This window comes from Miscanthus floridulus, chromosome 6, assembly GCF_019320115.1.
Source record: "Miscanthus floridulus cultivar M001 chromosome 6, ASM1932011v1, whole genome shotgun sequence".
Lineage (NCBI taxonomy): Eukaryota > Viridiplantae > Streptophyta > Magnoliopsida > Poales > Poaceae > Miscanthus > Miscanthus floridulus.
The window spans coordinates 124,895,827-124,907,274 of NC_089585.1; the positions used below are offsets into that span (position 1 = coordinate 124,895,827).

The window sequence follows — 11,448 nt, forward strand, 5'->3', positions numbered from 1 at the left end:
ATCCTGGGCACATACTTGTTTATGGGAGCAGGGAAGACTCATTGCTCTCTTGTCATGGGTTCCGGCTCTTTTCTAGACCGACTGATTAGAGACGGAGATGGTGGAGGTCTAAGCACCACACCGAGTTAGGGACTCAGGTGTGGGGGCTTAGAGTCTAAGTTTGGATAGGGACCTGGACCCCTTGATAGGAGAGTGGTGGGTTGGTCCTGCTTGTGCTTGGGGTACAAGCAGGGCGTGTGTTTCGGGGTACCCAGCTGGGCACAGTGATTCACGAATCGCCGGGTAATCCGGTACGACTTGTCCACAATCTAGCACTGTAGTAAGAACTAAAAGATGAAAGATGATAAAATGATTCTGATCCTTACCACCTGCTTGAAAGTAGCCTAGCACATGTGCTTACATAGAATAGTTAGTTAATGAACTAATGATGACTAGTAATAAAATTAAATATAAGGACGCATATTTAGTAATGCTCCTGCAGATGCAATAAACCCATAAGCCAGATAGCCTTGCATATCCTTGGAGTCTTTTCTTTTGTCCTGATGGGTAAGTCTTATGGTGTACAATTGAGTACTTAGGGTTTGTTCTACCCTGTTGTAGGTGACAGGCGAATACTAGAGCTGACACTTGTGTGCGGGAACCTCCTAGTGGGCTCAGCGAGGATTCCTTTACGCTGCGATCATAGTTTTTATTTATAACTCTCACTAATTTTTTTATAAATAGAAGTTTTATAATCTGTTGTCATAGTTTATATATCAATGCTTCATTGTGTCATGAATAGATATTTATTTCCGCTGTAAGTCTGATCACATGTTTATATTCCGCTGTTAAATTAAATTGTTCATAACTTTGATAACATGATCATATTCCGCTATTATAAACAATAAATATTATACTCTGATGTTGCATGGAAAAGGATGTAAGAAATGACTAAAATGTTGAAAGCTTTATTCTCTCATTTGTGATCCTGATGGAAAAATATGGATTTTTGGGTTCTCCCTTGGGGTGTGCTCGATGCAACTGTGTAATTTAGCGTCGTCCCTTGAGTACTTAGTGTCTAATGGAGGACAAGTACTCCTAGGAGGCATTAGATTAGGTGGTTCTGCCACAATCTAAAAGCTAAAGTCTAAAATCATCATCTAATTCTAGAGAGATATCTCCAATGGACTTAACTTCAGCTTCAACTCTATTTGCAACTTTAATTCTTCTTTCTCCTCTTTGCAGGGTCCTCGTACGGAATCCCTCTCTTCAGAAGGCTCTTCAGGAAGTCTGGATAGTCGCTCTGGTAATGTCAATGCTTCTTGCACCATTTACACTGATTCTTCTCAATTTGAGCATTGTTGTTCTTCGGATGGTGGTCATTCTAAAGGGTTTTCCCTTGAGGTTTGGCATTCTTATTGAAATTTTTCTTTTTGTTGTCCTTCACAAGGTTACCAGAGTCACCCTGTGAGCTTTTTAGCCTCTCCTCTTGTACACACATTGCAATGAGCTTCTCAATGTCCCACTTATCGGGCTGTATATTGTAGTTAACAACAAAGGTTTCATACTCTTTCGGCAAGGAAGCAAAAACTAAATGAATCAGGAACTCATCTTTGAGTCCCAAATTTATTGGCTTGAGCTTGGATGTTGTGTTGCTCATCTTCAATATGTGTTCTCTTATACCTCCACCAGAGTATGTCTCATTGAATAATTTCTTTATCAAGGTGCTTGCATAAGCCTTTAAAGAGCCAATAAACAGACTCTCCACTTTTTTAAGATACTCGGTGGCGGTATCACAATCTGGGATTGATCCCCTTATAGCATCTGAGATAGTGGACTTGGCCACCATCAAGCACTTGTGGTTCAAAATGTCCCATTTCTTCCGATTAAGATCGTATTTCATTCTAACTTCTGCATGATCTAGCTTTCGAGCAGTGAAATCAACATCAGTCTGATTTTCTACCCTCACCGGGTCCTCTGGCTCAGTAGGACATGGAGAGGTAAGTGCTGAGTCATTCTCGGACAGCGCAAGTGCGAGCTCATACTTCTCTCGCCATACTCTGTAGTTGCCCCCTTCAAGAGGCAGAATATGCGAGATAAATGACATAGGATTGAGTCCTAAAAACAGTGTCATAGAAAGTGAGAAAACATAACATAATGATTGCATGCCTTAATTTAACGTTGGTCAAAATTAAAACATACAACTTCTTCTACATTTATTCTACATCACCGTTGGGCAAAAAATAGAATCAATGCATAAACTCATAAATCAAACATTTATAATATTCCTATCAACAACTTTGGTAAGAAAATAGCAAAATCATAAATTTATTGAAAACTATAACTACTCCTCAAAATTAAATCCTCCCGTTGGTTCGAATTTAATTAGAAGATCATAAACATCATCATTCGCAGCGAAAATATGAAAAATACTTTATCTACTTTTCAGAAGCATTCATCTACTCTCTGAAAAAATTATCCCGTTAGTTCAAATTTGGACAGAGATTTAAACTAGTCAAAAATCATCAAAATTTGCTTCTAAAAATTAAAAAACTAAACTAAAAAAGTAATTGTGCAACTTGGGCCGAAACTACTTGCGCGCTGCGCACTGTCGCGGCCCAGCAGCAAATTTGGCCTGCGGCGGCGGCTTGCGCCCGCGCTCCCCCGTGCCCAGGCCGCAACCTAGGCCTGGGCCGGGATTTCACTCGCCCGCCTAGGCTGAATCCGGCCCGGTGCGCTCGTAGCCATCCATTTCAGATCGACGGCTGAGCGCACGTCTCGGCTAATCAAAACGGCGCGACGGCGCTCTCCCCCCCGAACCCTAGCCTCATTCCCTTTCCTCTCCCTCTCTCAGCATCAAGCAGAGTAGCGACGGTGGCCACCCGCAGTGCAGCCGAAGGAATGAGGTCGGTGGCACCGCCGCAGGTCCCCTCGTCGGCGCGCGCGTTCACCCGAGGGTGAGCGCGCCGCCGTCGAGCGGTCTTGCTGCGGTGCCCTACACCCAATCCCAGTAGGGGTACACGCGGCGACGAGGCTGTGCCCTCCGATGACTCCCTCCCTGCGCCCCGGCGAAGCAGCGGCGCGGTCTTCTTCCCGTGCAAACGACGGTGTCGACAGAGGCAAGAAAACCCAGGTTGGTTCCTCCCCTTCTCCATCCTTTCCCCTTTGGGTTAGGGTTAGGGTTTCATCCAGATCAAAAATCGAATCACCTCCTTCCAATTTCTTCTTCTTTTCTACCCCAAAGCTTAGATCTACGCCCAGATTAGGCTCGACTTATGACCATTGATAGATATTGTAGGATCAACTAGGCATAGATCTAGCGGGTACATCCTCTTCTACTTGTGATAAAAGATGTAGTTCATCCAAGTACATGAAAAAATAGAGTAACAGAGAGGAGATGGTGAGAGATGAAACATCACCGACCGTCGGAGGGCTTGGCGGAAGAGCTGAAGTCATCCATGGCGATGTCGGTGTTGCTGTGGAGTCCGGTGGTGCGGTCCAGCAGTGGCGCGGTGTCCCGGCGGAGAAGATGGTGGCGGCTTTCCGTCACTGACTGTGCACCCTCTCTAGATCGGTGTTAGGGTTTTGTCGGTGGGAATTGTAGCTCGGTCAACCTCGTGAAGAGACCGTCGGTCCCCACCTCTCTTTATAGCGCAGTGTGACAGGGCCCACCAACCATATAGGGTGGACGCCTCCGATCAGGACGCGAGGTATCACCGCTAACACAAATATCATTCATTTCTTCTTGTTTCAGCCTGTTCGCTTATTGGTTTTAGCCAGCCCAAATTAACTGGCCAACAGTGTTTTTCTCTCACACCAAACTAACATCAGCTAGTCTAAATAAATCCAGAACCCAACTAGCGAACAGCGTCCATAAAGTTTGTCTAAAGGTGGTGTCGCCATTCACTGGTACCAGCTACTCTCACGAGCTGCGTGGTGAGGTTGACCAGTACTCCTTCCGGATCCTGAAATAAGGCCACCGCTCGTTTTCCTCTCACACCCCCACCCCCGCATTTAGCCTCCCCGCCGCAGTTCTGGAGCCGCGGGCCATTCCCAACCATCGTTGCGGGGGTGGCCGGTATTGGCCGAGACCCATGAGCATCCAGGTCGCGGCGGTCGTGACCCCCGCCGCCGTGCTCTTCCCACTCCTCCTCTTCCTCTCCGGCGTCGCCTTCGTCCTCCGCCATTGCCACGTCTCCGCGGCATGCCGTTCTGGGCGTCAGGCTGGCGAGGAGCCAGTCGTCGCTGGCTGGCTGGAACGCCGGTGTTATTGGCCGGCGGCGCGGCGGGCAGCACGCGATCAGGCGCGCTCTCAGCGCGAGCATCGACAGCGTCGGGAGCGACGGCGGGGACGATGAGGAGTTCCTGAGGAGGATCCAGGAGCTCGCGGCGGGGCAGCACCCTGGCGCCGGCGGCGACTGCGGGTGGCCGGCGAGCGTGGAGCGGAGCGCGAGCAGCGTCGGGCTGCCGCTGTCCCTGCGGATGCTCAAGCGGAGGAAGCAGCAGCAGCAGCAGCTGGAGCAGGGGCGGTGGGACGAGCGGCTCATCGACTGCGCCGGCGAGTCCGCGCGCGCCGCGGTGGGCCGCGCCTTCTCCTCGATGGTGCTCATCATCCGGGAGCTCCAGAGCTTCACGCTGCAGATGCGGGAGGCGCTCTTCTACGAGGACCTTCAGGGCGTCCTGGCGCGCGTCCACGCCGAGATGCACGCCTCCTTCGTCTGGCTCTTCCAGCACATCTTCTCCGGCACCCCGGCCCTTATGGTCTCCCTCATGCTGCTCCTCGCCAACTTCACCGTCTACTCCATGGGCGACAGCGTCGCGGCCGCTGCCACCCTCCCTCCTCCCCACGCCGCCGTGGCGGCTGTGGAGATGGTGGACACCCAGCAACCGGAACAATCGTCTCATTTCCAGCAGCGGTTCGACACCCCCGCGCTCAAGACGTTCTCCACCGGCCGCACGGCCTCGGTGGGCGCTCTCTTCAGAAGGCTCTTCAGGAAGTCTGGATAGTCGCTCTGGTAATGTCAATGCTTCTTGCACCATTTACACTGATTCTTCTCAATTTGAGCATTGTTGTTCTTCGGATGGTGGTCATTCTAAAGGGTTTTCCCTTGAGGTTTGGCATTCTTATTGAAATTTTTCTTTTTGTTGTCCTTCACAAGGTTACCAGAGTCACCCTGTGAGCTTTTTAGCCTCTCCTCTTGTACACACATTGCAATGAGCTTCTCAATGTCCCACTTATCGGGCTGTATATTGTAGTTAACAACAAAGGTTTCATACTCTTTCGGCAAGGAAGCAAAAACTAAATGAATCAGGAACTCATCTTTGAGTCCCAAATTTATTGGCTTGAGCTTGGATGTTGTGTTGCTCATCTTCAATATGTGTTCTCTTATACCTCCACCAGAGTATGTCTCATTGAATAATTTCTTTATCAAGGTGCTTGCATAAGCCTTTAAAGAGCCAATAAACAGACTCTCCACTTTTTTAAGATACTCGGTGGCGGTATCACAATCTGGGATTGATCCCCTTATAGCATCTGAGATAGTGGACTTGGCCACCATCAAGCACTTGTGGTTCAAAATGTCCCATTTCTTCCGATTAAGATCGTATTTCATTCTAACTTCTGCATGATCTAGCTTTCGAGCAGTGAAATCAACATCAGTCTGATTTTCTACCCTCACCGGGTCCTCTGGCTCAGTAGGACATGGAGAGGTAAGTGCTGAGTCATTCTCGGACAGCGCAAGTGCGAGCTCATACTTCTCTCGCCATACTCTGTAGTTGCCCCCTTCAAGAGGCAGAATATGCGAGATAAATGACATAGGATTGAGTCCTAAAAACAGTGTCATAGAAAGTGAGAAAACATAACATAATGATTGCATGCCTTAATTTAACGTTGGTCAAAATTAAAACATACAACTTCTTCTACATTATTCTACATCACCGTTGGGCAAAAATAGAATCAATGCATAAACTCATAAATCAAACATTTATAATATTCCTATCAACAACTTTGGTAAGAAAATAGCAAAATCATAAATTTATTGAAAACTATAACTACTCCTCAAAATTAAATCCTCCCGTTGGTTCGAATTTAATTAGAAGATCATAAACATCATCATTCGCAGCGAAAACTATGAAAAATATTTTATCTACTTTTCAGAAGCATTCATCTACTCTCTGAAAAAATTATCCCGTTAGATTCAAATTTGGACAGAGATTTAAACTAGTCAAAAATCATCAAAATTTGCTTCTAAAAATTAAAAAACTAAAACTGAAAAAGTAATTATGCAACTTGGGCCGAAACTACCTGCGCGCTGCACATTGTCGCGGCCTAGCAGCAAATTTGGCCTGCGACGGCGGCTTCGCGCCCGCGCTCCCCCGTGCCCAGGCTGCAACCTAGGCCTGGGCCTGGGATTTCACTCGCCCGCCTGGGCTGAATCCTGGCCCGGTGCGCTCGCAGCCATCCATTTTAGATCGACGGCTGAGCGCGCGTCTCAGCTGATCAAAACGGCACGACGACGCTCTCCCCCCGAACCCTAGCCTCATTCCCTTTCCTCTCCCTCTCTCAGCAGCGAAGCAGAGCAGCGACGGTGGCCACCCGCAGTGCAGCCGAGGAATGAGGTCGGTGGCACCGCCGCAGGTCCCCTCGTCGGCGCGCGCGTTCACCCGAGGGTGAGCGCGCCGCCGTCGAGCGGTCTTGCTGCGGTGCCCTACACCCAATCCCAGTAGGGGTACACGCGGCGACGAGGCTGTGCCCTCCGATGACTCCCTCCCTGCGCCCCGGCGAAGCAGCGGCGCGGTCTTCTTCCCGTGCAAACGACGGTGTCGACAGAGGCAAGAAAACCCAGGTTGGTTCCTCCCCTTCTCCATCCTTTCCCCTTTGGGTTAGGGTTAGGGTTTCATCCAGATCAAAAATCGAATCACCTCCTTCCAATTTCTTCTTCTTTTCTACCCCAAAGCTTAGATCTACGCCCAGATTAGGCTCGACTTATGACCATTGATAGATATTGTAGGATCAACTAGGCATAGATCTAGCGGGTACAATCCTCTTCTACTTGTGATAAAAGATGTAGTTCATCCAAGTACATGAAAAATAGAGTAACAGAGAGGAGATGGTGAGAGATGAAACATCACCGACCGTCGGAGGGCTTGGCGGAAGAGCTGAAGTCATCCATGGCGATGTCGGTGTTGCTGTGGAGTCCGGTGGTGCGGTCCAGCAGTGGCGCGGTGTCCCGGCGGAGAAGATGGTGGCGGCTTTCCGTCACTGACTGTGCACCCTCTCTAGATCGGTGTTAGGGTTTTGTCGGTGGGAATTGTAGCTCGGTCAACCTCGTGAAGAGACCGTCGGTCCCCACCTCTCTTTATAGCGCAGTGTGACAGGGCCCACCAACCATATAGGGTGGACGCCTCCGATCAGGACGCGAGGTATCACCGCTAACACAAATATCATTCATTTCTTCTTGTTTCAGCCTGTTCGCTTATTGGTTTTAGCCAGCCCAAATTAACTGGCCAACAGTGTTTTTCTCTCACACCAAACTAACATCAGCTAGTCTAAATAAATCCAGAACCCAACTAGCGAACAGCGTCCATAAAGTTTGTCTAAAGGTGGTGTCGCCATTCACTGGTACCAGCTACTCTCACGAGCTGCGTGGTGAGGTTGACCAGTACTCCTTCCGGATCCTGAAATAAGGCCACCGCTCGTTTCCTCTCACACCCCCCACCCCCCGCATTTAGCCTCCCGCCGCAGTTCTGGAGCCGCGGGCCATTCCCCAACCATCGTTGCGGGGGTGGCCGGTATTGGCCGAGACCCATGAGCATCCAGGTCGCGGCGGTCGTGACCCCGCCGCCGTGCTCTTCCCACTCCTCCTCTTCCTCTCCGGCGTCGCCTTCGTCCTCCGCCATTGCCACGTCTCCGCGGCATGCCGTTCTGGGCGTCAGGCTGGCGAGGAGCCAGTCGTCGCTGGCTGGCTGGAACGCCGGTGTTATTGGCCGGCGGCGCGGCGGGCAGCACGCGATCAGGCGCGCTCTCAGCGCGAGCATCGACAGCGTCGGGAGCGACGGCGGGGACGATGAGGAGTTCCTGAGGAGGATCCAGGAGCTCGCGGCGGGGCAGCACCCTGGCGCCGGCGGCGACTGCGGGTGGCCGGCGAGCGTGGAGCGGAGCGCGAGCAGCGTCGGGCTGCCGCTGTCCCTGCGGATGCTCAAGCGGAGGAAGCAGCAGCAGCAGCAGCTGGAGCAGGGGCGGTGGGACGAGCGGCTCATCGACTGCGCCGGCGAGTCCGCGCGCGCCGCGGTGGGCCGCGCCTTCTCCTCGATGGTGCTCATCATCCGGGAGCTCCAGAGCTTCACGCTGCAGATGCGGGAGGCGCTCTTCTACGAGGACCTTCAGGGCGTCCTGGCGCGCGTCCACGCCGAGATGCACGCCTCCTTCGTCTGGCTCTTCCAGCACATCTTCTCCGGCACCCCGGCCCTTATGGTCTCCCTCATGCTGCTCCTCGCCAACTTCACCGTCTACTCCATGGGCGACAGCGTCGCGGCCGCTGCCACCCTCCCTCCTCCCCACGCCGCCGTGGCGGCTGTGGAGATGGTGGACACCCAGCAACCGGAACAATCGTCTCATTTCCAGCAGCGGTTCGACACCCCCGCGCTCAAGACGTTCTCCACCGGCCGCACGGCCTCGGTGGGCGGAAACGGCGACGGGGGCGGCAAGGTGCGGCCGGTTGCCGGCGCCACCGGCGACGGCCAGTCGGACGAGTCGTCGTACCGACAAAGCGGAGCGGTGGTGCCGCAGGACGTGTCGCAGTCGCAGGCGACGCCACTGGGCGCGGGCTCGGGCTCTGATGCGTCCGTGTCCGACTCAATGGCCGTGGAGGAGGCACAACAGACTGTACAGGACGAGCTGGTCATCTGGAAACGGATCTCCGATGAAGCCACCAGGATGCAGGCGAGCGTGCGTGCAGAGGAGCTGATGGACCCGGAAATTCTAGAGCAGCTCGTCGCGCCGGTGGAGGCGCCGAAGCCAGACGTGGCCTACTCGTCGGAGCACGTGGCCACGGCGCAGAGATACGAGCAGGCCGTGTCGGAGGAGCCCAACAGCTCGCTGCTCCTGGCTAACTTTGCGCAGTTCCTGTACCAGGTGCAGGGCGACCTCGACAGGTGAGTCGATCGGCGCCGACTGCCGCGCCGCGCGCGATGGTTTTGGTTACAGTACAATAATGCTCTATGGTGCATGGAGTCAGTCGCTGACGGATCGGAGCCGTGTTGTTTTTGCGCGCGTTCACTTCAGGGCGGAGCACTTCTTCAAGAGGGCGGTGCGCGCGGAGCCGGCGGACGCGGAGGCGCTGGGGTGGTACGCGGCGTTCCTGTGGCAGGCGCGCAACGACCTCGCGGCCGCGGAGGAGACGTACCAGGAGGCCATCGCCGCCGACCCCGGCAACGCGCACCACGCGGCAGCCTACGCGCACTTCCTGTGGAACACGGGCGGTGAGGACACATGCTACCCGCTCGACTGATGCGTGCACCGCCGCTACCGTCCAGCACAGATCATCGGTGCCTCCCATAAAAACTTGATTGAAAACAAAAAAGAAAGAGAAAAAGATCACTCCGCCGCTCCGCTCCACTCCACTCACACTCCCTCGGCAAGTCCACGCTCTTCTCACGGCATGTGCTTGAGCGGCCACCCGGACAGCAGTACCAGTATACTAGACTACAAGTGAAGCTAAAGCCGATACACTTCCTGTGGTTACTGGAACCGTTCGTTTGCTTTAGCCTCTAGGCATCTTCTCTTCCTGTGGTTGCTCGTTTTGGGGTAAGTAGCTAGTGTGGAGCAATGGCCAACGGGAATCCGCGGCTCGCTGCTGCTTCCCGATCTGGAAACCCGGCGACTGCGAGTTGAGAGGCCGGGAACGGCGGCAACGCCCGGTTGTCGGTGGGTCCGTCCACTTGGCGTCGCATGGATGTTTGTATACTGGCACTTTTGCCCGGTGTCGTCGAGATTTGCGAGATGCCGCTTTGTTCAGTGGAGCAGGAAAGTATATATACTTATATACTAGCAGCAATTTGCTTCTTGTAACTGTGCAGATCAATAAACTGTATAAGAAGCCCTCCATTTTTTCACTCAAGTGGCAGTATGCTTGTAGGACCAAATGTCCACTTTCTTTCCTGAAAAAGATGAACAGTGTCAGTGAGGCACCGATAACAAGTGTCAGTGAGGCACCGATAACAAGTGAGTACATGTTTCTTTCATTCTGGAACTTGGGAGTCGTATCTGGACGTGAACCTGTGCTGTGTAGACTGGAGAGATCTTTATCTTTAGGAAATCATGTGAACCGGGGGTTGCGGCAGTTGACCATTAGAGGGCCGTGTTGCGCATGCAAAACTGAATTGTTAAGTACAATTTGCCCTGCCCTCATGCTTTTAATAAGACTACTACGGTCACCGAATCCATACCCCTGATCAAATTCAGATTATATATTACACTATACAGAGTAGTTTTGAAGTTATGTTTGCGACTTTCGGCTGCCCTCAACAAAACCAAACAAATAAAAATTACAAATTTACAGTACTGAATCAACGACTGTGAGACCAAATGTCTGAAGAAACTGAACACAGGTTTTCTAAAATGTGCACCGCACGACTTCAATAAGGAGAGAAATTCAACACGCAATTAAGAAGCCAAATAAGAAACCCACCCACAAGTCTTCTATTGAGTTAGTCCTCAATTAACTCTTTTAACCTAGGAAACTTGGAACTCTGAAGTTGAATGCTAGAACTGCAAATACTGACAGTAAAAAAACTGCAAATACTGTATGTCATATGTTCATGATGAGGAGTGTGTGCATGCGCATCACCATGTAGTCCAGGGGTAAAAAAAAGGACTTTTAAATCATTGAGCAAAAAATAGGAAAGTGATATCATCTCTTGAGAATTTGCATATCCGGTGAGTACATCTGTGATTGATTAATTGGCCGTTTATGGTTGTCTGAATTCTGGAGGAATCTAGATGGTTTGGAGGAATGCTGGAAGAATTTGGGAGAGAAAAACACTGTTTCGGATGAAAAAATAAGCGGATCAAGCCGGGTTTAAGGACACGCGAACGGGGCCATTAATGTTCCTTAGCACCTAAGGCTAGTGATGCTGTATTGCTGTACCCAATAACAATTTTCAACATTTAAGCCCCGTTCGGTTTGCTAAAACTTGGCTGAATTGGCTGAAAAACACTGTTCTGATTGAATTGTTGTGAGAGAAAAACATTGTTCCGGCTGAAAAAGCAAGCTGAATAGTGTCGATTATAAGGTAAGCCGAACGAGGTCTTAAAAAACAAGCAAAGAATATGTCTACATAATAAATAGAGTATATAAAGGAGAGAGGAAAGATCACACCTTTTCATATGGCGCTGATTTTATCATTTCGTATATATAAACTTTTCTTTGTACGGTTCGCCGAGCAGAAGTGTTCGCTTAGCTGCTAAGC

General features: G+C 51.1%; 2 protein-coding genes and 1 pseudogene across 2 annotated transcripts; 2 read left to right on the forward strand and 1 right to left on the reverse strand.

The window, feature by feature from the left end:
• Nucleotides 1-1,363: 1,363 nt before the first annotated feature.
• Nucleotides 1,364-4,040, reverse strand: LOC136461179 (uncharacterized). Its single transcript, XM_066460587.1, has 2 exons — nucleotides 3,893-4,040; nucleotides 1,364-2,097 (listed from the first exon to the last, which is right to left on the reverse strand). Exons 1-2 carry the CDS (start codon nucleotides 4,038-4,040, stop codon nucleotides 1,364-1,366), a joined length of 882 nt encoding a protein of 293 aa, XP_066316684.1.
• An 18-nt stretch (nucleotides 4,041-4,058) lies between these two features.
• Nucleotides 4,059-4,986, forward strand: LOC136461180 (uncharacterized; annotated as a pseudogene).
• A 2,691-nt stretch (nucleotides 4,987-7,677) lies between these two features.
• Nucleotides 7,678-10,092, forward strand: LOC136456871 (uncharacterized). The gene is made up of 2 exons (XM_066456855.1): nucleotides 7,678-9,132; nucleotides 9,263-10,092. Exons 1-2 carry the CDS (start codon nucleotides 7,787-7,789, stop codon nucleotides 9,486-9,488), a joined length of 1,572 nt encoding a protein of 523 aa, XP_066312952.1. The 5' UTR covers nucleotides 7,678-7,786; the 3' UTR covers nucleotides 9,489-10,092.
• The last annotated feature ends 1,356 nt before the right edge of the window (nucleotides 10,093-11,448 follow it).